At 54.1% G+C, this 23,796-nt stretch overlaps 9 protein-coding genes across 9 annotated transcripts; 7 read left to right on the top strand and 2 right to left on the bottom strand.

The window, feature by feature from the left end:
* Positions 1-156: 156 nt before the first annotated feature.
* On the top strand, positions 157-745 carry BU26DRAFT_515373 (uncharacterized protein). Its single transcript, XM_033828049.1, has 2 exons — positions 157-308; positions 408-745. The coding sequence occupies exons 1-2, from the start codon at positions 176-178 to the stop codon at positions 473-475; spliced, it is 201 nt and encodes a 66-aa protein (XP_033687988.1). The 5' UTR covers positions 157-175; the 3' UTR covers positions 476-745.
* Positions 626-3,795, bottom strand: BU26DRAFT_449399 (uncharacterized protein). The gene is made up of 4 exons (XM_033824708.1): positions 3,503-3,795; positions 3,011-3,406; positions 1,341-2,963; positions 626-1,289 (listed from the first exon to the last, which is right to left on the bottom strand). The coding sequence occupies exons 1-4, from the start codon at positions 3,599-3,601 to the stop codon at positions 972-974; spliced, it is 2,436 nt and encodes an 811-aa protein (XP_033687987.1). The 5' UTR covers positions 3,602-3,795; the 3' UTR covers positions 626-971.
* Positions 3,796-4,008: 213 nt separating this feature from the next.
* Positions 4,009-6,716, top strand: BU26DRAFT_528324 (PEBP-like protein; the record flags this gene model as incomplete). The annotated part of the gene is made up of 4 exons (XM_033830843.1): positions 4,009-4,110; positions 4,562-4,971; positions 5,001-5,369; positions 6,065-6,716. 4 exons carry the CDS (start codon positions 4,009-4,011, stop codon positions 6,714-6,716), a joined length of 1,533 nt encoding a protein of 510 aa, XP_033687986.1.
* A 1,179-nt stretch (positions 6,717-7,895) lies between these two features.
* On the top strand, positions 7,896-9,780 carry BU26DRAFT_449394 (uncharacterized protein; the record flags this gene model as incomplete). Its single annotated transcript, XM_033824707.1, has 7 exons — positions 7,896-8,123; positions 8,231-8,368; positions 8,420-8,575; positions 8,774-8,997; positions 9,052-9,100; positions 9,148-9,214; positions 9,263-9,780. Coding segments are annotated over 7 exons (1,380 nt in total), but the record flags the coding sequence as incomplete, so codon positions are not given.
* A 1,505-nt stretch (positions 9,781-11,285) lies between these two features.
* Positions 11,286-16,363, top strand: BU26DRAFT_560327 (NADPH-ferrihemo protein reductase; the record flags this gene model as incomplete). The annotated part of the gene is made up of 8 exons (XM_033832790.1): positions 11,286-12,044; positions 12,079-12,943; positions 13,014-13,249; positions 13,297-14,230; positions 14,279-14,505; positions 14,552-14,833; positions 14,885-15,217; positions 15,272-16,363. The coding sequence occupies 8 exons, from the start codon at positions 11,286-11,288 to the stop codon at positions 16,361-16,363; spliced, it is 4,728 nt and encodes a 1,575-aa protein (XP_033687984.1).
* Positions 16,364-16,674: 311 nt separating this feature from the next.
* Positions 16,675-17,652, top strand: BU26DRAFT_501247 (uncharacterized protein; the record flags this gene model as incomplete). Its single annotated transcript, XM_033826555.1, has 3 exons — positions 16,675-16,757; positions 16,859-16,947; positions 17,108-17,652. The coding sequence occupies 3 exons, from the start codon at positions 16,675-16,677 to the stop codon at positions 17,650-17,652; spliced, it is 717 nt and encodes a 238-aa protein (XP_033687983.1).
* A 328-nt stretch (positions 17,653-17,980) lies between these two features.
* BU26DRAFT_601186 (uncharacterized protein) lies at positions 17,981-19,435 on the top strand (the record flags this gene model as incomplete). The annotated part of the gene is made up of 2 exons (XM_033835249.1): positions 17,981-18,198; positions 18,246-19,435. The coding sequence occupies exons 1-2, from the start codon at positions 18,018-18,020 to the stop codon at positions 19,433-19,435; spliced, it is 1,371 nt and encodes a 456-aa protein (XP_033687982.1). The 5' UTR covers positions 17,981-18,017.
* Positions 19,436-20,632: 1,197 nt separating this feature from the next.
* On the top strand, positions 20,633-21,581 carry BU26DRAFT_560324 (uncharacterized protein; the record flags this gene model as incomplete). The annotated part of the gene is made up of 2 exons (XM_033832789.1): positions 20,633-20,933; positions 21,322-21,581. The coding sequence occupies 2 exons, from the start codon at positions 20,633-20,635 to the stop codon at positions 21,579-21,581; spliced, it is 561 nt and encodes a 186-aa protein (XP_033687981.1).
* A 330-nt stretch (positions 21,582-21,911) lies between these two features.
* BU26DRAFT_601185 (uncharacterized protein) lies at positions 21,912-23,524 on the bottom strand (the record flags this gene model as incomplete). The annotated part of the gene is made up of 1 exon (XM_033835248.1): positions 21,912-23,524. The coding sequence occupies one exon, from the start codon at positions 23,522-23,524 to the stop codon at positions 21,929-21,931; it is 1,596 nt and encodes a 531-aa protein (XP_033687980.1). The 3' UTR covers positions 21,912-21,928.
* Between the last annotated feature and the right edge of the window lie 272 nt (positions 23,525-23,796).

Genomic DNA, 23,796 nt, shown 5'->3' with positions numbered 1-23,796 from the left:
CTTCTGTGGGGGTCAATGTACGCCTACCCTATCCAAAGCGCTTCAATTGTCCTTTTGGAGCTATTTCGTACCATGCGAAGCTTCAGAGATGTGCGATGGAAGCTGACGAGATGAACAACAGGTCCTCCGATGGTCCGCCCTCGGTTTCGGCCTCTTCTACGGCCTCTCCCACCAAATGTCGATAAGGTCGCGCGAGCGACTACAGCAGAAACAGCAGGAATATGAGCACAAGGAGTCGCTGATCCGGCAGGCCAAGGCGGAGTGGGCAAAGATACATCCTTCAGAACAGCCGAAACCAGCGTCTGGTGGTACGTCAGACCAGCCCCCTTCCAACCTCCAATGTGGCAGATGGATGAGAGCGGAGGAAAATTGGGATATAAAGGACATCAGTTGACATTTTGTTACAGCGAAAGCAGACCCCAATGACCCCAACGCCGATCTGAACACGCTCCTCGGAATCACGGATGAGAAATGAGCTGCGAGATGCTTTCTTTTGTTTGGCATGTGTCTGGGTGAATATAGCGGCCTAGCAACGGGGAATCGCGAGGATGATGTAAACGCAGAGGGCCAGAGTGCGAGACGTCACCTCTTGTATTCTTGTACCTTATGTACAATATAGACTCTGGTGTGGTTCGAATAGTACATGCTTACTCGGAAGATCCAGTGGGTTTGATGTGAGTTGTATATTCTATACACGCGCTGCATCTCTCATCGCACATATGGTACACCCATTACCCTCCTCGATCCATCTCCAAATCCAAAGATCAGTGCTTGCCAAGTGGAGCCCATCAAACGCCCTGCCACCCCGTCTGAGAGAGGAAGTGGCAGAAGAGTAGAAATATGCGAAAGAAGGCCAAAGATGCAATATCCACAAGCGGCCTCCAAACGCCAGATAAGCCATGACCAAGCGGAGCAAGCTATTCACACAACTTTTAAACCTACAGTGGGATCCATACAAGCGGGCGATTCGGTTATAGCACCTCGCCTACAATCTTGGCTGCCTCCTTGTATGTCTTGAGCAGCTTCTCGCACTTCTCGCGCTCGGCCTTGATGGTGTCGTCTTCGTAGAGTAGCTCCTGGAACAAGTTTTCCTTGTAAAGCTCGCTGACCAACCGGTTCTGGACAACGTCCTTGGAGTGGTTGACGAGCAGATGCATGACGGCTTTGGGCACCTGGTCTGCAATGGTTTCGCGGACAATGTTGAAGTAGGACGAGATGAGACGACGGATGAGTTCCGTCTCTAGAGCTTCCCGTTCAGTCATAGCAGGCGCTGAGTCGGCCTCCGACGGCTGAGAATGGTTAGTGATATGGTTACCAGGTGGAGGTTTGGTTGGACTTACGAATCCGCCTTCGTACGAGTCTCTTATCGGGCTAGTCATGTCGTAGTCGTCAGGCACCATCTCCAAGACATGGGCGGGTTGCCGGGTGTCGCCTCTCCGGAAGCTCTGGCCGATGCTGGGCTCAATGTTCTGGCTGACATGTCTGCTACCGGGTCGATTCTCCAAAGAGGTTTGTGCCACCGAAGCGCTTGATGGCAGGCCGCCATCCTTGCCGAAAAAATAGTTTAGGAAGCTGTCACGAGCGGATCCGGCTCCGCCAAGTGGCGGGGGTGATCGTGCTCGGCTGCCATTGAAGGCACCTGAAAGACTGTGAGATCCATTCATCAAGCGACCGACTGCTGGCGACATACTGCGGCTGGCCTGAGGATGGTGTTTTCGGATCGGGAGCGTCTTCTCTGTCGGAGCGTCGGCCTCCTCTTCGTTCTCAGGCACCTCAGTGCCATTCACGCCATTCAGTTCCTTTAGCCTCCGCCTCTCACGCTTACGCTTCTCAGCTTCAAGGGCAATCTTCTTCTCCCTCTGCTCCTTGTCGTTAATGACCGAGGACATAGCAGCAGCCGCGCCAAGGAAGTTCGGGTGATTCGTGTTAATGTATGCCCGCTGAATGTCGATGAGTGACGCTACATAAGTTGCGCAAGGACCGAGTCGTTCTCGGAGGAGGTCGGAAACGACTTCAATCAGCTTGCCTTGGAGCCGGGGATACCTGCTTAGCTCGGTAGATCCGCAGGTGTGACATATCTTGATGAGCTCCTCATACACTAGCTCGACGCAGCGCTGGCTCGGGATCTCCAGAAGCTTGATCTGAGGTTTCACGAGGAGGTCGAATGCGAGCTCTGGAACAAAAAGGCTAGGGCGGGGACCAGTGGAGTTACGGATCGCTGTCCGGATATCGAGGACAGAGAGATTCTGTGTAGGATCCACCTGCTCAAGCGAGTTGCCAAAGACCGAGTTGAAGATGTAGTAAATCCTAGCACCACCACACAGCTCCTTTGTTGAGATTTCCGCAGAAGTACCATCGATGGAGGCGATGAAGGAGGAGGCGAAGCGGGTCATGAGCTGCAAAATTAACGAGCCTCTGTGTTCCTTCCCAGTAAATGCGGCATCTCCATAGCTTGCGAGCTCTTGCTGAGTTTGTCCCATTAGGGTGTTTAACCGGGCTTTAATATCGGGTAACCGGTCTCGAATGTGCGCCATGAGCGTCTGGTTGAGGCTCTTGGCGAGGTATTGTGTACCACAGCGGTTGGCCATATTCCTGTATGCGGGATGATGCCTGAAAAAGTCACGCTCAGCTTGCAGAGCATCCGCCAACGACTTGCCGCTCTGGATATCCTGTTGCGAGCGGTTGACGATGCCTATGAAACCAAGCTTGAGCGGATACACGCGCCCAGAGAGGATATCCAGGGCATTTGTTCCGTGATCCATCAGGTCCAACTTCGTGAGGACGCCGATGGTCCGCTTGCCCATGGGATCTACATGTCTAGCGAGCTTGAGCGCTTCCGAGTTGACGAGGTCGACGTTCGCGGGGGAGACGGCGAGGATGACACTGTTCGGCTTCGCAATGTATTCGGTGATCAGGTTCCGGGTCTGTTTCTCGATATCCGTGGGCTGGTCGCCGATGGGTACCTGCAGCTGTTAGCTTCTATCTGGCTTTTGAGCTTCCCCTCACCAACCTTTGTCAGCCCGGGCAAGTCAACCAGCGTCAAGCTGAGGACGTGCGGAGAGTAGATCTTGAGGTTGATGGGCTGCCTGTTGATGCCCTTGTTGTTTCCTGCGATCCGCGCTGTCTCTGATTCGATTTCACGCTTAACCTCGGCGAAGTCATAGATCCTCCGTCCCGGAATGTGGAGGAATTCAGCCCATTCGTGCTGTCCTGCTACGCTTGCCGGCGTGTGTGGGACGTGTATCTCGTCGAAATCGGGCCTGTCTTCACGGTCGCTCGGAAGGTTGATGAGCTGCAGAATCAGTGGCCGCCGGGTGACGATGCCGCTTCCTCGGGGGAGGAAATCTCTGCCGACGATGTTCTCGAGGACGGACGACTTGCCAGACGATTGTGATCCTACGACCACCTACTAGAATTAGTATCAAATTTCAACAGATGTGGGCGTCGCGCGGAAGTCTGCTCTACTGCGCGGTGTGCGCCAGAAGGGGCGGGGCAGACGTACAATCTGGGGCAAATCCAAGGAGTCATTTCCGATGGTGTTGAATACCAGATCCTGCAGCCGGTTGACGATGCTGAGCAGCTCTTCACCCAGCGAAGCCATGACGCTGGCCGATGTGTGTGGTGCGGTGCGCCTGCCCTGCCTGGCTTGTCCTCAAACAGATAAACAAGGGTTGTTTTGGCGACGTTCGAGTCTCTAGCGGGAGATGACGATGGCGCGGTGGTTTCGAGGATGAATAGATGGCCCGGGAGGAATAGGGGCCCCTGACTTTGTTTCGTTGGAACAAGGTCGCGAAGTTGATGCTTCGTCGTCATGGCGAACTGAGCAGGTTTCCGCGCTAGTAGAGTCGTCACGTGCAAGCAGCCCTCCCGACCTGGGACACACTCGCCAAACTCCTTTTAATCTCTCGTTTCAACACCGCATGCCTCACGCATAAAGGAGTCGCCAGCTACTTTCCTGAAGCAGTGCATCCTCCCCTAGCCGCGAACACGCTCGTGGTCGCGTCGTCTATGTGGACCGCTGTTTTTGCGACAGCGCAGAGTGACGGCAGCTCATCCTTGTTTCGTCATCGGAACGCTGTTGACAGCCTTGCGGGTGCACCTGACCGCGCGGTGTCCACGGGCTTGACTCCCCTCCCGCTTCAGTATCCCAAAGCCGATTCAGCTGCCCCAAATGGGGACATTGAGCCGTCCGATGCGTTCACGTCGGGCATCGACTAGCTTGCGCAGTTAGGAAACTGCTTTATCTTGCCTCTCGGCGTAGCGCAGGCGAAGGCAACTATCATGGCATGGCATCCGTCCCAGAGGGTCCCATGATCAAGCTTCTACAGTCTCCGACGCAAGCCTATCCGGGTGATAAGGCCGTTATTAGGCCGGCCTGCCAACAAACAGATACAGCGCGGTTGCAGAGCAATACGAAGGACAGGTAGGTTCTCATTTCTCGTCTACAACCTCGCTGTCGAGAGCCCTACACTATAGGCTAGTCTTCTTTGTCTGCGCGAAATCACCACGACAGGAATAGATGGCTATTGAAGCTGCCGAAGTCTACACCGAAGAAGAATAGGACAAAACCACCATCGGGAACATCCTGTACAGAGCGCAGATACCGTTTGGTGGTGGAGACGACCAATGGCTTTATCTCCCAGCCACCAAAAAGTTCGATCTCTCCAGAGGATCCGCACGGAGGATGGTCATCGAGTGCGACGAGCAAATCCGCAACCACACTGGATTCATAATCAATCCCGAAACTTCCGTGTTGGTCATTGTCGACATGCAGAACTACTTCCTCCATCCAATCTACCGTGACCATGCGGCAGGCCTGGCAGCAGTTGATCCCATCTTGAAGGTTGTTTGCCGGTGCCGAAAAGAGAGTATCCAGATCGCATGGCTCAGCTGGGGAATCACGGATCACCACTTGCAAAGTCATGGCTCCAGCCGTGCAAAGAGGATTCAACAAGCTGCTTGGGATGGCACGTCGGATTGGGCGCCCGGCTTCCCGAGAGCCAAGGGGGATGCCTCTTCAAGCGCACCTGGAACGCGGAGCTGTACGAACCGCTGAAGGCTGCCGCTCAACTAGGTGACCTCTTCTTCGACAAGACCCGCATGAGTGGACTGTGGTCTACTGCCGAGCCGCTCCACGAATACCTGCGGACGACACTCAAGAAGACCTTACTATTTGCCGGAGTCAACACTGACCAATGTGTTTTTGGGACTATATCGGACGCATACTCCTGGGGATGGGATTGCGTCATGCTCAGCGACTGCACTGGGACGATGACAGACCTGAACGCCCAGGCGCTCTCCGAATACAACGTAGCGACAAACATGGGCTTTGTCGCGACTAGCAACGACTTTTCTAGCGCTGCGCTGGCGTGAGCGCGCAGTCCCGACACCAGAACCCCAGCAGGATAATACTCAAGCTACCGCATCTGGAACAATACGGCCCTACTTCACCTTATCGTGCTAGGCATCATCCTTTGGGGGCCGAAACGTTCCAAGCTGGTGTTCATCATCATTCGCTTGGAGTCTTCTTTATGGTTGTTTTCTGCTATCACTCTTGCGAATACCCTTCTAGACCGTCATCATCATGTTGTATCTCACTCCTTTGTAACGATGGAGTGTTGTTCCTTTCGTAGCCGTTGCTGTCCAATAAGATCTTATTTCCCAAACCGGTTGGTTGATCTGCGAAGTGAGGCACGAATGACGACAACGCGCGGGGAGAGCTCCATCACGAAACGAGCCTCCTCACGCGACATCATCTCTTCTCTACATTCTACTCCGGGGCATGCTCAATTGAGCCCTTAAATTGAGCAGTAGCTTTACTTGGTTCAACTCTTGACTTTTTATTAAGTTGGGGAGTAAAATCCGCAAACCTACAGCAGCAATGCTTCTTCAAATCTCCGCCGCCGTGGCTAGCCTGCAGCTACTCCAGCTCTTCAGCACAGCGATTGCTCTCCCAACAGAGCAGCAGCCTCTAAAGCCCACCTTATCGAAGAATGTGCAGGCTGTTCGGGCTGAGTGAGCAAGCAATCCCTCAAATACATTCAGTTCACGCTAACTACAACAGACTCAAGAAAGCAGAAATCATTCCCACAGGTACATCACTTCTCCTCTCACATCAGACTCCAATCTCCAGGGCTAACATGACGGCAGTCGTCGATGACTTCCTTCCCTCCCTGACTCTATCCGTGGACTGGTCCAAAAAGAGCGCCGACCTTGGAAACACCGTCAAACCGAAGCACGTCCAAAACCAACCCTCCATCACCCTCCATGACGATACCAGCCCCGAAACCTTGGCATCCACAAACATGACCTACGTTATCACTCTCACCGACCCCGACGCGCCCTCCCGCGACAACCCCGAATGGTCAGAAATGTGCCATTGGATCGCCGCAAACGTGTCGGTCTCCCAGAAGACCGTCTCCATCCTTCCTGTCCCCTTTTTCGAAACCGCAGAATACGAGAGGAGCAGCAGCCCAGATGATGTTGTTGAATACAAGCCACCGGGACCGCCGCCAAAGACGGGGAAGCACCGGTATGTCTTCTTAGTATTTGCGCCGAAAAATGGGACAACGGAGCCCTTGTATTTGAGCAAGCCGAAGGATAGGCAACATTGGGGTACTGGTGAGGAGGGAGGTGGTGTGCGGGACTGGGCGAAGGAAAACGAGCTGGTGCCTGTGGCGGCGAACTTCATTTATTCGCAGAACAAGAAGCAGTGAGCTCACGTCGAGGAAGGAAATATCTGGGAATCTAAAGTGACTCTGGCCATTTTGGAGTAAGAAAGAAAGTTTGGTGAATAGCAGCTATGCGCTATTCATTCGTTGGGTTTCTGTGCTCAAGGAAGCGACTCAATTCATGTTCCACTTTCAGAACAATGCTTGATCTGGATGATTTGCAAGTTTCTTAACAAGAATAGCAAGGGGAGGTCGAAGCTCGCCGGTCTGGACCGGATTGACTTCCCTACGACTGGCGTGGAACAGACATTAGAAGCACACCGCGGAATTGCGGCCGGTCTCAGGTACTGTGCCCTAACACTCAGCTCCTTGCGTTGGACCTCTGGGATCTCCGTACTGAATGAGGTTAGCGCCCGTCTGCAGTGCCCGAATACGTCGGGTGCTTCTAGATGTCGAACCCGTCCTAGGAGAAGATCGAGCGCATCGTTAATCGAGGTCTAGAAACGGGCCCAGATCCGACATGCAGTATACCTGTGTAGGGATGGGAATGTGGTATCCTTCCACGTGTTCCCTCTGTCCTACTTCTGAACTCCTATATTGGCCAAGCATTGCAATGCTGACTGCAGGCGAATACCTAAGACTTTCGAAGGCGCCAAGATTCTTGAACCTCTTACGTTAATATCGACCTACAGTCATTTCCAATTCTACCTTCCCAAATCAGCTAAACCCTCTTCCATCTTCTTTCTTCAACAATCAGTTCGACCTTGCACGGCACTGCACCGGCTTGTCACTCGAAAATTATCGTCTTGGCAAACGATACGGACAACTGCGCCTCAACGAGCATGCGGTGCAATCGCAAAATGCCCCTTCCCCGCTTAATCGAAGGCTTGGATTGCTCCGCCAAGTAGTCCCACTTGATCAGCCGAAGTATTTGAAGAAGGTGGAAAATACTGTGCCAGGATCACGAGCCTCAGCCCGAGCCTTCTCCTAGATCGGTGCTCTTGGAGCCGCCTTAGGAAACAGTCCACCTGCCCGATGAAGTTATCTTGATTTACAATGCCCCCCTTTCCCTGGTCGTCGGATGTCTAGATGGCGATTGCCGGGTCTATTGGTAAGACGCAATATGGATGTTCCACGGGCTTGGGCTCAGATTCAAAAGCCAGGCTGCCCCCATGAACTGGCTTTCTCGTGCGCGAGCAGATTGCATTATCAATCCCTGTCAAGATGAGGTATTCTACGGCACTTGTTGGCCTTATGGCCATAGTTTACGCAAAGGAGATGCCCAAGGACCCGGTTCGCGCTGCCGAACTCTATGACTCTGGCGTGATCCACCAAAGGATCATGGATGCTAAAGCGGTGCAGCTGCAGCAGGAGCAGGAGATGGGTGTATTAAACTCGGCCGAAGGTCCATACTACCAAGAGCTACACTTTGCCCAGTGCAAGGATGGCAAGGTGATCCCATTCCGGGGTCAAAATGACCACTTCTACCGATGCAACAATGCAAGTATTTCCCGTGCTTATCGTCCGCTCATAGTAACTATACTCATTAGGTCGTATAGGTAAATTTGCATCACTTCCTCTCGCATACCGATCTCGGAAGCTCTGTCGGTCTCGGATCCAGCTCCTGGGGGTGGGTAAGCGATGATGGGCGTGAGTTCGCCGTCATAGCGCAAGGAGATGGTGCAGCTTTCGCGGAGGTAAACTGCCCACGTTAATAAACCTGTATATCGTACTAATTAACTCGCCAGATCACCAACGCCGGGAAGCTCCGGTATCTTGGACGTCTACCCCAAACGCTGGGTGTTGCGCCAAGCCGATGGAGAGAAATCCGGACTTTCAAACACTACATCATTGTAGGAAGCGAAGAGCCGGGCCACGGTATCCAAATCTTTGATCTGAAAAAGGTAGCCTCTCTCCATTCTCACCTGCAAAAGTGGCGATACACTCAGCAGATGTCCCGCAACAAAGGTTGGGGAAGTTAACTATAGCATGTCTTAGGACTTGAAGGTTCCCAGGAGGAGCTTTCCGTAGGTAAAAGCTTAGCATGCTGGAATTGGACCTACGTACCCACCAGACGCTTTGGCTGACCATTTTGCGATCAGCTTTTGGATATCGACTACCGCAACGGACCCGTTACTTTCGACCCCGCCACAGACCTCACGGCTCACTGGAACAAGCTGCCGCTCGGTCGTTCTCACAACGTCCTCGCTAACGATGAAACGGACTTTGCCTACGTCGTTGGCGCTCAACCCCGCAATGATACTTGCAGAAGCGGTCTCATCTTCCTGGACCTAAGTGATCCTTCAAACCCTAAGAACCCTGGGTGGTGAGCTCCCTGGTTCTGGAAGTATGGACTATACAATGGCTAACTCGGCTGTAGTGCTTCGCAAGACGGATACGTCCACGATGCTCAGTGCCTCATTTACCGAGTTAGTGTCCCGTTTGCATCCGCGTACTCAAAGCTGACGTTTTTCAGGGTCCAGATACAGAGTATCTCGACCGTGAGATCTGCTACGGCTACAACGAGGACTCGCTGACCATTTGTAAGTCCTTATTACCCTTTCAGAGCAGCAACCACTGATCACCACTAGACGATGTGACCGACAAGAAGTGGCCCGAGCTGATCTCCGTCACTTCGTACGAAGGCGCCACTTATACGCACCAAGGCTGGGTCCTAGATCCCAGCAACCAGGAGTTCCTCATAATGGACGACGAGCTCGACGAGCGCGAAGGCCGAGGACCGGCCGCCAACGGACGCCCCGTCACCTTCATCTGGGATATCCGAAACCTAGAGCACCCAAAGCAAACAGGCTACTATCAAGGGCCCCGCGTTACTATCGACCACAACCAGTACATCATTGGCAACTACTCATACCAAAGCAACTATGGCGCTGGTATTAGCGTGCTTGACATCTCCTCCATCCCGTCTGATCCGACGGGTCGAGGCGTGCACGAAGTCGCGTGGTTTGATGTGTATCCTGAAGACGATAATCAGAGAGGTGGAGGGACATTGGAGTATGTGGGGACTTGGAGTTCCTATGCGAATTATCCAAGTGGCTATATTCTAATCAATACCATCGAGCGCGGTGCTTGGGTAGTGAAGATCCAGAATCCTCTTCAGTAGAACGACTACTCCGTAGATAGCGAAGGATAGCTTGCTGGATCAGTCATTAGGGTATCGATGTGTAATTACTCAGCGGGCACGGGACATGTCTTGAGAACTCATGCTCGTGCTATCAAATACAGATACTTTTCGAAAGTCCGCGAGATGTGATTGGCTGTGAGCGGAAATACAATCAGTTCCTCATGATGATTGGTCTAACGGGAGCGGACTGCTGGGCACTTTTCCCTGGCCCGTGCTCGACTCCACTTCGTCACACAAGCTCCTGAGCATACTACCTCCTATTCTTCGCTTCTCTTGTCTGTGTCATTTGCATTCAGAGTCACCCTATGCACCTCGGTTGACGCGCGTCTCTCTCATTCCTGAATGTTTACATTCCGTAATGCCAATTGCCTTCCTGCACGTCGTCAAAGCCCTCCCCTCGCCTGCCTCAGGAGCAGCCAGTCGCCAGCAGCGTCGTGCAAACAAAAGTCCTCCGGCGAATGACATGGATCGCGCATTTCTATGAAGGAGTGCCGTCGAAGTGCGCCTCGTACAGCTCTGAGGCTTCTTAGCACTTGGCGGGGGCCTGGATGAGGAACATTAGGCCTCCTTGTTTCAGGAATCCCCGGGTTCGGTTGCCGATCCCAGCCTTTTAGACCTTGCACCTGAGGCTGAGAATGGATGTGGCCGAGGCCGCCTCGAATTCCTGTTCGCTGCGGAAAGATTTTGAGCTTGGATGCTACCCCTTGTCCGTCGGTTACAGCCGTCCACGATGTGCGCCCGGGTCTTGGCTGTCTGGACGGGCGCCGCAAAACACTAGCGCCAGCCGTGCCGCGGCCATCATGAACGTCGTTTCCAAGCTTTCCAGGCGCTGTTGGCTTTCTCTCTGACATTCTTGACATGAGGTCTTCGCCTATGGCTCCACCGCACGTGGCTCTGGCCACTATGAGCCCGCCGCCTAGCGCTCGGCAGCCTTAGGCGTACGTGGACATGCCCGTCTTCGGAAAGGCTGTCACAAGGACGAAGAACTCGATCACCGTCGTGGTAGGCCCTGCAATGGCTGATTCTAGCCACTGGGCAAGACGTCGGACGACTAGTCGGGCCAAGTGGAACGAATAGGCCAGAGCTCAGGTGAGCGGACCGTGGAGAGTAAAATAAGAGCCTCCTCTAGCCTCAATCTCCTCCGGTACATGCAGGTTGTCTACATTCTCTAATACCTTCTCTCGTTGAACGTTCATTCTTTAAGGCCCGGTGCCGTACTCATAAGTTCTAATCCGGCGCCGGTCGCGAACCCTTCCATTCTTTTATTGATAACAGACCAGCAATAATCGCCATGTCGGTACGAGCTTGTCCTGTGAGCGGACGTAGTGGCTCGGCCTCTGGAGGAGCCTGTCCAGCAGGTCGTGTTGGACCGCGTGGTTGTGCCTTTGCTGCTTTTCAGCCGAATCTGAGAGCGCCATCAGTTTACTCAGATGTGAGTTGACATGTGCCATTTACTTCCGCTCTCTAACATGCTCAAGGGTTCCGATGACACTACCGTCCTCCATGAGAAAGAGCGCAAAGCCCTGAACGAAATGCTGATGCCCGAAGCACCAGCGCGCGAAGTCACGAAAGGTCTAAAGAACGCAGACAACCTTCAACCAGAGGACGATGACTTGCTCGCCTTTGCCCTTGGGGCACCAGCACGGCGGGTCTTGATGCGAGCAGAAGAGATTGGCCCGCAGACTGGTTGGAAGGACGGCTACCTCTCCTCAGGATTCGGCTTCCTCCCACCGGACCCATCCGATGCGCCTGTCGCACTTCGAGCATCTCCCGGCCGAGTGTGGTCCGACCTATGCGAACGTATGCCTGGTGTTGTGGCACGAGGTAACATGCGAAACTCGATCCTCGCCCTCCCACTAGTATACGGGACACCAGACGTCATCCCCGACCGAGCTTTGTGGGCGGCTACAGTATGCCTGGGCATTCTGGCCAGCGTCTACCGGTACGAGGAGATGAACGATGGTAACGAAGGTGTCAACGTTGTTGCACCACAGGGCGCGTTCAAGAATATCCACGGTGACGACGATGAGGAGGAGGAGACAAAAGGTATACCAAGGAACATCGCCATCCCGCTGAGGCAAGTGTGCACAAGGATGGGTCGGGCTTTACCACACCTGACACAATTCGATGTATCGATCTACAACTACAAGCTGCGAGATCCAACGAGCGTTCAACCCTACGTTGCTCGCACCGAGAACATGGATCTACGGTGGCCGGCAAGTGACCCGGTCTAATTCTACTGAGGACTACTAACATACTCAGGTGTTCAATGACCGTGGGGAAGCCATGTTCTTACTATGTATGGCAGAAGTTCACGGCTGCTTTCAGACGGGCATCGAGACTGTTACTCGCTGCCAGGAGGCAGTCATGAACCGCGACACAGAAACGCTTCTCCGAGAGATGGTCAAGCTCAAGGAACTTGTTGACCAGCTGGCCTACGTTTTTCATAAAATCAGCGTCAATCCGAACGCTGGTGAGCAATTCGCCAACCCCGTCGAATGGGGACAACGATACGCAAAGTTCAGCGCACCTCTCTCGAAACGCGTACCGGCGCTTTCTGGCCTCGCCCTTCCGCTGTTCCTACTCATGGACGCGTTCATCGGTCGCACCAAGTATACGTCCTTTCTTGGTGTCGAGGCAATCCACCTCCGCCGATGGCTGCCGCTGAACATCCGAGCATTTATAGCTGCGATCGAGAACCATTACCGAGTGCCAGAGTTCGTAAAGGCTAGCGGCGACCCGAGGCTTGAAGGAGTACTAGAGGGCATTATCGAGTCGTATGCCGGCGAGCGAGGGTTCATGGGCACTCACCGTTATAAAGTCTTCGGCTTTTTAGAAATAGTCGGAAAGACCGGTCGGACGGAGACGAACGGGAACGCAGGTGCAGGGGACTCTGACGGGAGGGCTTGGGAGGAAGTGCATCGGACGCTATCCGACTCGATGAAAGAGCGACTGGATCCTTATCGCGGCGAAGTGAAGGTCCAACCTCATCAGATGCGCGGAAGTTTTGAAGAATGCCGTTTCCAGGCCCGCATCCTCGACCGGCAGATCATTGATCACGACCCCAATAGGTCTACCGGAATGGTGTCCTTCGACCTGCATAACACAGGGATCACCTTTCAGCCAGGTACGCCTACTCCATGTTTCTCTCATCAATACGTGCAAAGTCCGTGGAATGAAAGCTAACGTCTAACTAGGCGATCGCTTGGCTGTAATGCCAGTCAACCCGTCTTACGAGACGGCCAAGGTCGCAGCGGCTTTGGGACTTGAGGAGATGTGGGATGTCATTGTCCCGGTCGAGCAAGGCTCTGAATGGGCCCGCTTTTCCAAGCACATTGAGATTGTATCCAAAGTCCATAGCGGCGGCTTAACAGTGAGAGACATCCTGAAGAGAGGTCACCTGGCGCCTCTGACGAAGGAGCTCGTACTCCAAGTAGGAATCCTCTACCCGCTTGTCCACTTCGTGCTAAATCGTCACAGATCCATCAAATGCTCCGGGCCTCCTGTCAAACCACGCTCAAAATCCTCGCTTCGAACGAATGGCCAGTGAAGGGAAGCGTAGGTGATCTTCTCCAGACCGCCATTGCGGAGGTACCGCAAGACATTTGGGACCGCGCTTTCGATCTCTATAACCTCGCCTGGCTGCCGAAACTCATCTCGCTTGAGGTACCTCGGACGTACTCCATCTCCAACTCTTCGAGCGAACTCCTCCCGAGCATGATCGATCTCACTGTATCTCGGACCGAAACCCCACGCGATCCAATCTTCCACGGCGTGCAACCGGCCTTGCCATTGTACGGCGTGTCCAGCGGTTTTCTCAACCCATCGCCTGGGCTGATGGAGTACCCTTGCGACGCTGCAGATGATCAGGCCGTGTTGATTGGTGTGTCCAGACCGATCCAATTCCAGCTGCCTCCTTCGACAACCGTACCCGTCGCAATGTTTGCAGGTGGCTCTGGTATCGCGCCCTTCCGCGGGTTCTGGCAGAAGCGCGTCCAGAGTGGAATCGGCAGGAACATTCTCTTCCTTGGCGTTCAGTCCCGCGAGAAGTTCGTTCACGAGGCAGAACTTCGAGGTCTTGTACAGGAAGGATCCTTGGAGCTTCACACCGCGTTTTCGCGGGACCGCAGAGGCTTGGTCTACGATCATGCGATGAGGGAGCTGGTCGAGCAGGACATGGAACCCCGGTACATCGATGCGACGATCGTCGACCAGGGCCGTCTCGTGTCCGAGCTTGTCATGTCGAAGACCCAAGGCGGGCTCGGCGGGTATCTCTACATCTGCGGTTCGGTATCTGTGTATGAAACTGTCATGTCCGGCATCAAACAGGCGATCTATAAGTATCAGGCATCTACGCAATCGACAGCCGACTCCCTTCTCGCTACGGCTTTTGCGGAACGGCGCTTCATGCTAGGTAAGTACTTCCTTGATCCAGCAGACTTAGTTCTAATGATTTGTTTAGACATCTTTATGACGCCTCGGGCCATCTCCAGCTCTACGCCTACGATCCCTATGTCTAAGCTTGCTGCTCATACCGGCCACCGGAAGGGCTCAAGGATGTGGATTGGGGTTCACGGCGGCGTTTACGATGTTACCGACTTCCTCCCAATGCATCCAGGTGGAACGCTCATCGTTGCGGCCAGTGCCGGTTTCGATGCGACAAAGACCTTCCATGAACTCGCTCACGACGTCAGTATGCCCCGCTTCACGCTCAACGTCTTATTAACCATCGCAGACGAACCCCGAAGTTTCATCGCTTCTCTCAAAGTACTTCATCGGTCATCTCTCCATGAAGCCCGACTTCCGCTCCTCCGAGATCAGCCGTCTTTACGACATGTGGTACCAATATCTCCGAACCAGTGTCGAGAGCCTCACCACTCTCTACTTCGAAGCGAATAACATCCTAGAAGATTCAAAGATCTGGTTTTCTGGTGGTCTGTTCAACATTGGCGGAGTGCGGAAGTTCTATCAGTTTCAGAGCAGGCTGATGCAGGGTGGCTTCTCCACTTTATTTGGGGTCAGTGGTCCGTCTTAGACTACCCTACTCTCATCACTAACTCTTTCGCAGGCCAAGCTCCAGGAGATCTATCTCAAGCTGTCGTTCACCATGGCCAACGCCGTAGCGCCGAATGTCCGCTTACCAGATATTATCGGCACTATCACCCGCGCACACTCGTCTCCTGATGCCACGAGAGCGATGCAGGAGGTCTCCCACATCGGCCAGTTTGTTTCCAACAACAGCAAATCGGCCCGTTTCCACGAGAATGGCATCCTACGGTACGCTCAGACGGTCACCGAGCTGGATGTGTCCTTCCTCGAGCAGATCCGGGATGAGGCCGGTCAAGGCATGGACGCTTTTGACATGATCGCATCCATGGACGAGCCCGCGTCTTCAAAGCAGGTGAGCATAGGGCCTGTCCGATCTAACAGAATCTGGGCTGATGCATCTTGTCAGGTCAAGCTCGCTTCCTACCTTCTGACCGTTCTTGAGAGGATCGGGGCTCGTCTTGAAGCCTACTACGCCGCCCTCTCTCAAGAGTCGATCTACCGTCCGGAAATCGAGAACAACCCCGCGCGCACGCGCTGGAACAACGTTCGCCGCAAGATCGCCGATGGTTCATTCTTCGTGCTCGCGAAACCTCCTTCCATGTCTGCCAGTGACGGCCTGTCACCAGGTCTCCGATCTAGGCCCGGCCCTAACGGCGTCGAAGTCGATTTTGCCCAGATCTTCGCCAGTGCACAGCAGACGCTTCAGCTCAGCCCGCAGAGCATGTCGGTGTACCAAGATCCTGTGCCTCAACAGCCTCGGCGCCTCGCCGATATGCATACAGCTCGCGCAGCTAACAACACTCAAGCTCCAAGTACCTTCGACATGCAACAGCAGGGCACTGCGCTGAGACGCATGTCAACCTTTATCAACGACAACATGTCGACCATCCGTCGCCTGAGCCGCTTACCCGCCGAGTACGACTTCGCGAGCTTGATGGCAACGTACGGGAAGCACCCACAACAAGCACCGTCTGCTGTCTCGCGCAGTCACACACAAACACCCAGTGTCGTCTCGAACCGCGCTACCCAGAGCCTTCGCGTCCGAGGCAACACGGGCACTGGCTCCACGTCTCCTCTCCCTGCTCCTGCACCCTTGCGCGTCCGGACCCGCACTCCCTCACTCGAGAAGAGCTTCCAACTCAATCACCGTCAGCCCTCGGCTCCGCCCACGAAAGACCTCCCGCAGCTTCCACAGATGCCGCCTGCTCCCTCGTCCACATCCCCGCCCGTGAGTGCCTCCAATGCCATGAACGCAGCGATGGCACATCTCAACCGCCGTCAGCCGCCACGCAGCAGCACGCCTCTTCCCGCTTCACCACGCGCCTCGCTAGCCCTAAGCTCCATATCGGCTAGCTCGCGCAGGAAGATGAGTGGAGATGAGCCTCCGCCGCCGGTGCCGGGGATGCCCGTTGTGCCTCCTGGGCTGAGGGCATTGAAGCTTGCCGCCAGTGTGAATGGAGATGAGATGCGCTTCCAGCAGGTGCAGGCTAGGGTGTAATAAAGCTCGCACGTGATGCAATGAGTGCTGGCACTGTTTCTTTTCTTCTTTTATCGTACATAGCAAGAGATATCCAGATGCGCATTCTTTGTCCCTTTCGTATTTTTAGTGTGGATAGACATTTCCAACCAAAAGCATACAAGTTTTGTTGAAAATCGGTCGTTTTCCTGAATGTGTGGAATTAGTATGACGTGATTGGTAGTCATAAAGCTGGACATGCTTGAATACCACGAACTCATCTTCCTTCACCAAATTCTTGACTTAACCCCCCCCCCCTGCCCCCGAGTGATCTTTTGTATTGAGTCGTCTCAATGCAGATCAAGGGTTGCTTTCCTGACGTTGCAGAAGACGCTCAGCAAGATGGTAACTGGGGCGGTGGCTCTGCCTACGACCAGTGGGTAGCCATGCGTTTGGCCATGTGGTGCATGCCGAGGCTTCGTACCCAGGATCTGGCGTAGTACTCCACTGAGGGTGGGTTAACTTACAGTGAGTTAGGTCGTATGCGGCGTTGGGCACGTCGGAGGCTGCCACCGCTGCATTGCGAGAAGGATTTTGGTACCGCATTGCGGGCGAATGCGTGGTGTGTAGGTGGAAAGGACGTTTTGACTCTGTGGTGTTGTGGGAAAGTTCAAATGACCTGCTCGCCAGCACCGGTCACATGAGTCAAGATCCACAGGCAACTGCGCAACAGGCGCGGCTCCCTTTAACGGGCAGGTGGCAAAATTAGCTGCACAATGCATACAGCCCATCCGTCGCAAGCCTCACCAACAAACCGCTTTTTCGTCGTCGTTTCCGCCGACCAGATCAGATTCAAGAGCTTGAAGGCTTTCACACCCCCACAGAGAAGCGGCTGCACCACGCCCTGCCCTGGACAGCAGGCTGAGAGCCTCCGCAGAGCCACCGGGGGCTTTGGAGGTGCTTCACAGGAGAGTCTGAGCCTAAGTCTCTCTCAAGGATATACGTCTGGTACATTTTCTTCGTCCCTTCCTTGCTCATCTAGGCTGACCATCCGGGCCAACCCGACAGAAGACGTCACGGAGCCTCTGAAAGACCCCCTCGAACTCCGCCGAGCTTCTTACCGGGTCGCCTCCTTGGAGGCACGAGCCGCACGACTAGATGCTGAAGCATCCCCCCGCACTGAAGTGCTCCAACTGTGGGCTGAGGCAGCGACAGTTCGGGAACAGGTGGCAAAGTCACAGCTGGAGGCGGTCATTGGGGATGTTATGGGAGGGATCATGGGTGAGGGTGGTGAGGGCAGCTCACGGAGCCTCCCTGGTAGCGCACTCTGAGCTAGAATACCCTTCATGCAAATACATCTGTCTCCTCGCCGATTGGTGGGTCGATTTTTCTCGTTTCGAGTCACCAACCTATAGAGGTTATGCTGACTACGCCTACGCACGAAAGGGCTCAAAAGACGCCGATATTAAGAGAAGATCCGCTGAATCTACCTCATTGGGTCGTCCCATTTGCGTACTCTGAGCGTATCCGTTGTTGACGGATTTCTGTTCTGGGTTAGCGCGCTTCTGGGTGCCCCTTCCCTCTCGACGGTGGCAAGGTGGCAAACGTCGTCCCACCACACCTGGGCGAAATCTTTCCTCCTCCTCTTCGTCCTCCACCCTGAAATCCTTCTGTCACCTGCATTCCCTTTGTTGCAATGAATACCGAGCCGCTCCATATCCTAGCCGTCAAGATGCGGATGGCCCAGCTTCCGCTGGAGCCGAAGGACTTTATGGTGAAGCACGACCTCGCCAAACGGTGCGTCAAATTCGCCGACGAGGCTCTCCTCGCGTACAAGAAGCTCGGGGCTGCAAGAGAGATAATCAAAGTGCTTCAAGGTGAGTCAGGACGCCGGTGACGGCCGCCTGTAGCTGACCAAGAACAGCAGCCTTTAAGGCAGCGCACGAGAAGGTCCTGGCTAAGGAGGAGGAAATCGACGAGCTGCAGCTCAAGCTCGACAGCGCCGAGGGCAGCGAACGGAGCCTCCGATCTGAAGTCGTCGACCTCCAGGCGAAAGTCACTGCTGCCGACCCAGAGGTCGGTTTGGATATCGCCAATTCCAATGACCTACAGAGCCGCCTGGACCGAGTCCTCGAGGACAATGAACGCCTGGCCCTGGATAAGACTATGCTAGAGCAAGCCCTGGAGAGGTCCGAGGCTGCCACGAATCACTACAAGGCCATCGCACGGAGCCGCCAGCATGATCTCGACTCTATCAGAGAGATCATAGGGGATGCTCACCGCTTTCCTCTAGCCACACACTTTGATAGTACTCCGGCTCCCCTCCGGCTGTTGGATACGGAGCCTAATTCTCGCCCACTTCCACGAGCGTCAATAAAGCCAATCGCAACACCGCTCCGGAACACTCTGGGGCCCGCAAGCGTTGACCCGTTCGAGACGAGACAAGGCGTACCACGCACCGCGCCCAGCAATACCGCGCGCGTCAGAGGCGGCATACGGAGCCCTGTCCTCTCTCCTATCCGTCCTGAAGGTGTGCAATTGCTCCCGCACCTCGTGACCCCAGCTCCCCTTCAGCTTGGGGATACGGAGCCAATGGCCCCCACGCCGAGCCGCGTGGCAACGGTGAGAAGGGGTAGCCGCCCGCCCAAAGGGACCCCGCGCAAGGGGGAAATCCCCGCTGACGATATCGAGTGGATTTTGCACGTCCCTAACCAATACGGAGCCGATTTCGTACCCTTCACCGACCTCCCGATGGCCACCGAAGTGCCCCTGAGAAACCTTTTCGAGCAGGCGTTCCAAGTCAAGCCAAATTCGAAGTATACAGACAAACAGGCTAGGCAGCACAGTGCATACGTTCACATGGTCAGGATCGCCAGCAGGAGCGAGCAGGCGAGGGGAGGGTGGTGTGTGAACGAAAAGGTCTTTCACGCAGGGCGCACACAGAGGGCACCGGACGGGCATGCTTGCGCAAGGTGTGTATCAGCTTTCCACCCTTGCGCTCGGGTGGTGGCCCACAACGACTGCTACGTGCTCTGCTTCTTTCCCCTGCCCGACCAGCAACGGGGCCGCGAAGTAGATTGGCAGGATATGGGGTTCTGGATTATCCAGCCTTGACCTGTTTGTATTGTAGCTAGTTCCATATTATTCATTTATATATCTGTCGTACATACTGTGTGCACCATATTACCTGTACGTCTCGTTTCTCTTAGTTGTTTAGGTTTGGGGATCGCAGAAGCTCGCAAGGTCGCTGTCCATTGAGATAAGAACCCCAGGCCCTGAGATGGAGGTTCCCGACCCTCAAAGCATCAGGCGACCTCCAGTGGCGACCTTGCGAGATTTTGCGATCCCGAATCATATTAAAATCTTAGGCGTTACATACGGAAGCCTGGGAACCTTTAGAGTGCAATGTAAATGCGTTTAGCCTTAGGATGTAGAGGTAAAGGCCTTTAGGAGGACCTTTGCATAGATAATATCAAAGTGTAGGTTAGAGTATTCCCGAGGACTTAGCAATTGACCAATTCCAGCATCAATATTCGCTTCTGCGCTGGAGCGACCTTGCGCTCTTGGCTCCGTTTACGCAGGTCTCGCGCTGAGTTCGGAATTGGGAACTCGTACACATTGCGCGGTGACGTTACTGGCTCCGTGGTATTGGTCATCGTGGTGGCCGAACTCGACAAATAGGCTTTACGTATGGGAGCCTGCGCGCGCGCAGGGTACGATGCAGATGCATTTAGCTTCAGGATATGGGAGTGAAGGCCTCCAGGAGGACCTTTATGTAGGTGATATCGAGGGCTTAGAAACAGTGGTTTAGACATTAGCCAGTGTTGATATGCCAAACCCTGAGCGGCGCCAATAACAGTTCAGCGGTGTGACGTAACAGCTCAGCCGTTAGAATACCTGAGCAAATTTCGCTTCTAGCGCCTTCCTGACCTCACGTAGAACTCACGGACGTGTACTCGATAACGGCATGGAGTGCGGCCGACGCGGGCCTCACGGAGGCGATCGGGGGACCCGTCAGGTTCGTCGAGGGTCCACAATACCGCCGCGGACCCTATCCACGGATCACACCTCCTCTACACAGCCCTCTCACCGTTTATCTATACCCCCCCACCTTGGTACAGAGCCGGGTCAAAGCCGAGAACGAGACGAATCCAGCGAGATATCGATCTACTATATATTGGTTGCTCGGTCTATGCCATACGACTTTTTTCCGGATGACCTTGTGCGAGGGAGGCTGCGGGTGCCGATACAGCCCGTTGGAGCTGGATGAGCTACGATAGCTTATCTTCCTTGGAGCCGAAGAGTTCTTCGATGCGTATACCCGCGTGTTATGCGCCGCTTCAAGTCGACCCAAAGATTGACTTTCCTAGTCTTTACGAGGAATTGGTCGGGACATTCCCGAAGCCAGAGCCAGTCGTCACGATCGCAAACACCGACACGGCCAGGAACTTGCCGAGGCCCCGCCAATACTTTGCGTACTTCTCGCCAGCGCAGTGGCGACGCTCCCAAGAGATTTACGAACAGTACAAGGGATTATACGACAATGGCCAGATGAGGACGTACGCGGATGACGGCTGGAAGGTATTTGTGTATACTACGCCATACGATGAAGGTATAGACGAGAGCGAGTACTGGGCATTGAAGAGAGAGACTCTTCGTCGTCAAGAGAGGCGTCGTCGTTGAACGGAGCCTTGGGCATTCACAGGGCCTCGGGCGTTCACGGAGCCATGTGGCAGGACAGAGCCACAACGCTCTGAGGGAATACGATCTTTGAAAGATCACTCGCTGTACACTAGTCGCCAACGGCGAGACAAAAAAAAGTTGATAATATGCTCTCTCCTGAAATAATAGTACGGCAGCGTTATCCTAATGTAAGCAGTGTTTGTGCATTAATATTTACTAGCTTTGTCTTAGAGCTTACTAAAAATTACTCTAAATCTAACTTCCTATTTATTAAGATACTGTTCTTTGTCTATTTACTAGATCTTAATACGTTCTAGAGCCCTTGTCTATATGGGTAGGGGCGAAACCTCTTCAACTAGTTGCGCAGAGACAAAGACGTCAAAGGATAAGGAGCCTGAATATCCCCGACAGTACGAAGAGTCCGCTGAGCGAGGAACTCGTCGAAGCGGCTACCATCAAGCCCTTCAAGATTGAGAAGTTCGACTGGCGTAAGCTCGATATTAACCTGGATATCCTTAGCCAGTCGGAGCACAGCTCCCACTTCAAAGGCATCACCTTGTACTCCAGCGGAAACTAAGGAGTATTGTATGTCATTAGGAAAGCCCAGACGGTTTGATGAGACAGAAGGAGCTGCGTATGCGAAGCCGAACCTCCCACAGCTTTGACCCAGGCTAAGCTTAGATGTAGCTTGAAAAGGTCGCCGGTTAAGTCCCATCGACCTTCTTCCCGCCCATCGTAAAAGCAACCTTGGGCACAGCACCAGCGTTTCCTCCCGTCGATGCTGCGGCTACCCTTGCCCTTTCCATGTCTTTCCGTCCTTGACTCTCCGCCTGGCGTCCCTCACTGCTAGCGACACTTTTCACCAACCCGCCTCCTCAAACTACCTCACCGTCTTTCTAACTTCGCTCTGATACAACCCTCTCGTCACCAACTCCAGTGAAGCCTGTGCCTTGGTCTCTCTCTTGACGGCCTCTTAAAGCATCGTCTGGATCCGCTCCTGCTTGGCCTGCCGCACGACACTGTGCTGCTTCTTGTCGTGCGCAGCTCGGCGTTTCGACTCGCGGATGAGCTTTTAGCCTCTTCCATTTGGGCGGTAGATTGCTCTTTCTCGATGACCTGCTTGGCGAGGGGAAGACGGGGGGTTTGGAAGAGCGGGTTGGGTAACAGTGTGACGTACGTCTGCGACGAGGAGGAGTCGGGGTCATCTGTATTTGTCGACAAGGATGCGGAGGATTTCTGCTCGGTGGAGGGCGATGATGAGTGGTCTAGTACATCGGAGGCTGATTTTCGTGAGGAAGGGCGGGAGGAAGAAAACGGCGTGGACGAATGGTGGTTGGAGTGGCGCTTCCCGCCAGAGGAACGCTTATCCTGGGGAATGTATGCCTTGACCCAGTCATTGCCTGTTGCGCTTCCTGTCCTATGAAGCTTCGGGTTGGGTCGTCGGCTCGACGGAGTCTCCAGTGCAAGAGGATTGAGACTGTAAACCGACCCCGAGCGTGAGCGCGTCCCAGACCTGTTTGGCGCGAGCATAATTTTTGGCTGTGAATCAGGGACACGGACACTCATAGCACTGTCTACTCTCTGCATGCTTGGTCTCTTCTTCTTGGGGCTGGACGTCATGCTATTAGCGCCTCTTCCCTTATGTGACTCCCCCATTGTGCTCCCTAAGTGCGACTTGTTGGCATACATCGGGACGTAGATGGTTCCATCGCCGCTGGAATAAGGCTGCATGCCACCACTCCGCTTTTGAGTGCGCTTTCGGGTTAATGCAACGCTATATTGCACAGCAGGTCTGGGCGTGGGTTCGTCCGTGGACGATTCGTCATCTGGATTTGCGGACACGCAGAGGAACTCGCCCAGAATCCTGCCAAGACTCTTCTTCGATTTTAGAGGCATATACGGAGTCACTGGGCTGGGTTGAGGCCTTGCCGTGGCGGAAAGTGGCCGTCTTCGAGATATGGGGCCTTCGGTCGATGTATCTGTTGGCACACATTGGCTATGGGGGAATGCGACATGATCTGCTTTTGAAGGTATAGAAGCCAAACCGGGACCACTACCGTGCTTTCCTAGCCTAGCTCCCGCCGAGGTGTCGGTTCTAGCCGTATCGCGTAGTTCAATGGCATCTGGTGGCGGTGGGAAATCGTCCTTAGGAGGCAGTGCCAATTCTAGACGCCGCTCTATGTTGGCCGCATCATCGGTCGGAGTGACAGGGGTTGGAGACCGCTCAGTCTTAAAAGGCCGGGTGTAGTCGTAGTCGAAATGGGCGTCTGAAACGATAGGGTCAACCTCTATAACACTGTGGATCCTGTCTGATTCCTCTGACGCCCTGACAGAGTCTGCAGGCGCTGGGTCTTCGGAGGTAGGCGAGGTGGACGTAGCGCTCTTATTAGTCTTAATCGATGGCTTCCTTGAGAAGATTGACAAAATGAACGATCTGATGAACAACCTAGAAGACCGATCAAAGCTCTCGATGGACTCGGCCTGGTCACTCGACGGTGGAGTAGGGAATTCCTCTGCCATTATGATGCAAGTGGAAAATGATGGTGGATGTGTTTGAAAAGGCTGACCGAAAGTTAAAGGGAGGAATCCGGTAGTCTGTGAGCTAGTGTTTGTCACTGCGGACTGTCAGCGAATTGAACTCTAAGCGGAACACCATACATACCTAGCGGTCATCAAGGACAAATGGAAGGTTCAAGTAGGAATAGTGCTCTAGTCGATAAGAGGCAGCTATACTAGAAGCGGAGCGGTTCTTCAAGAATCGTGAGGAGTTTTTAATCGTGACAGCGAATGAG

Source organism: Trematosphaeria pertusa, assembly GCF_010094035.1.
Source record: "Trematosphaeria pertusa strain CBS 122368 unplaced genomic scaffold BU26scaffold_3, whole genome shotgun sequence".
NCBI classification, from domain to species: Eukaryota; Fungi; Ascomycota; class Dothideomycetes; order Pleosporales; family Trematosphaeriaceae; genus Trematosphaeria; species Trematosphaeria pertusa.
This window is presented reverse-complemented; position numbering and strand designations above follow the sequence as displayed.

Coding starts and splice junctions, on each gene's coding strand:
- BU26DRAFT_515373 (XM_033828049.1), top strand. CDS start 176: ATGTCGATAAGGTCGCGCGAGCGACTACAGCAGAAACAGCAGGAATAT. Junction 309..407: donor GCCGAAACCAGCGTCTGGTG/GTACGTCAGACC, acceptor ATTTTGTTACAG/CGAAAGCAGACCCCAATGAC.
- BU26DRAFT_449399 (XM_033824708.1), bottom strand. CDS start 3,601: ATGGCTTCGCTGGGTGAAGAGCTGCTCAGCATCGTCAACCGGCTGCAG. Junction 3,407..3,502: donor CCTTGGATTTGCCCCAGATT/GTACGTCTGCCC, acceptor TAATTCTAGTAG/GTGGTCGTAGGATCACAATC. Junction 2,964..3,010: donor ACTTGCCCGGGCTGACAAAG/GTTGGTGAGGGG, acceptor TAACAGCTGCAG/GTACCCATCGGCGACCAGCC.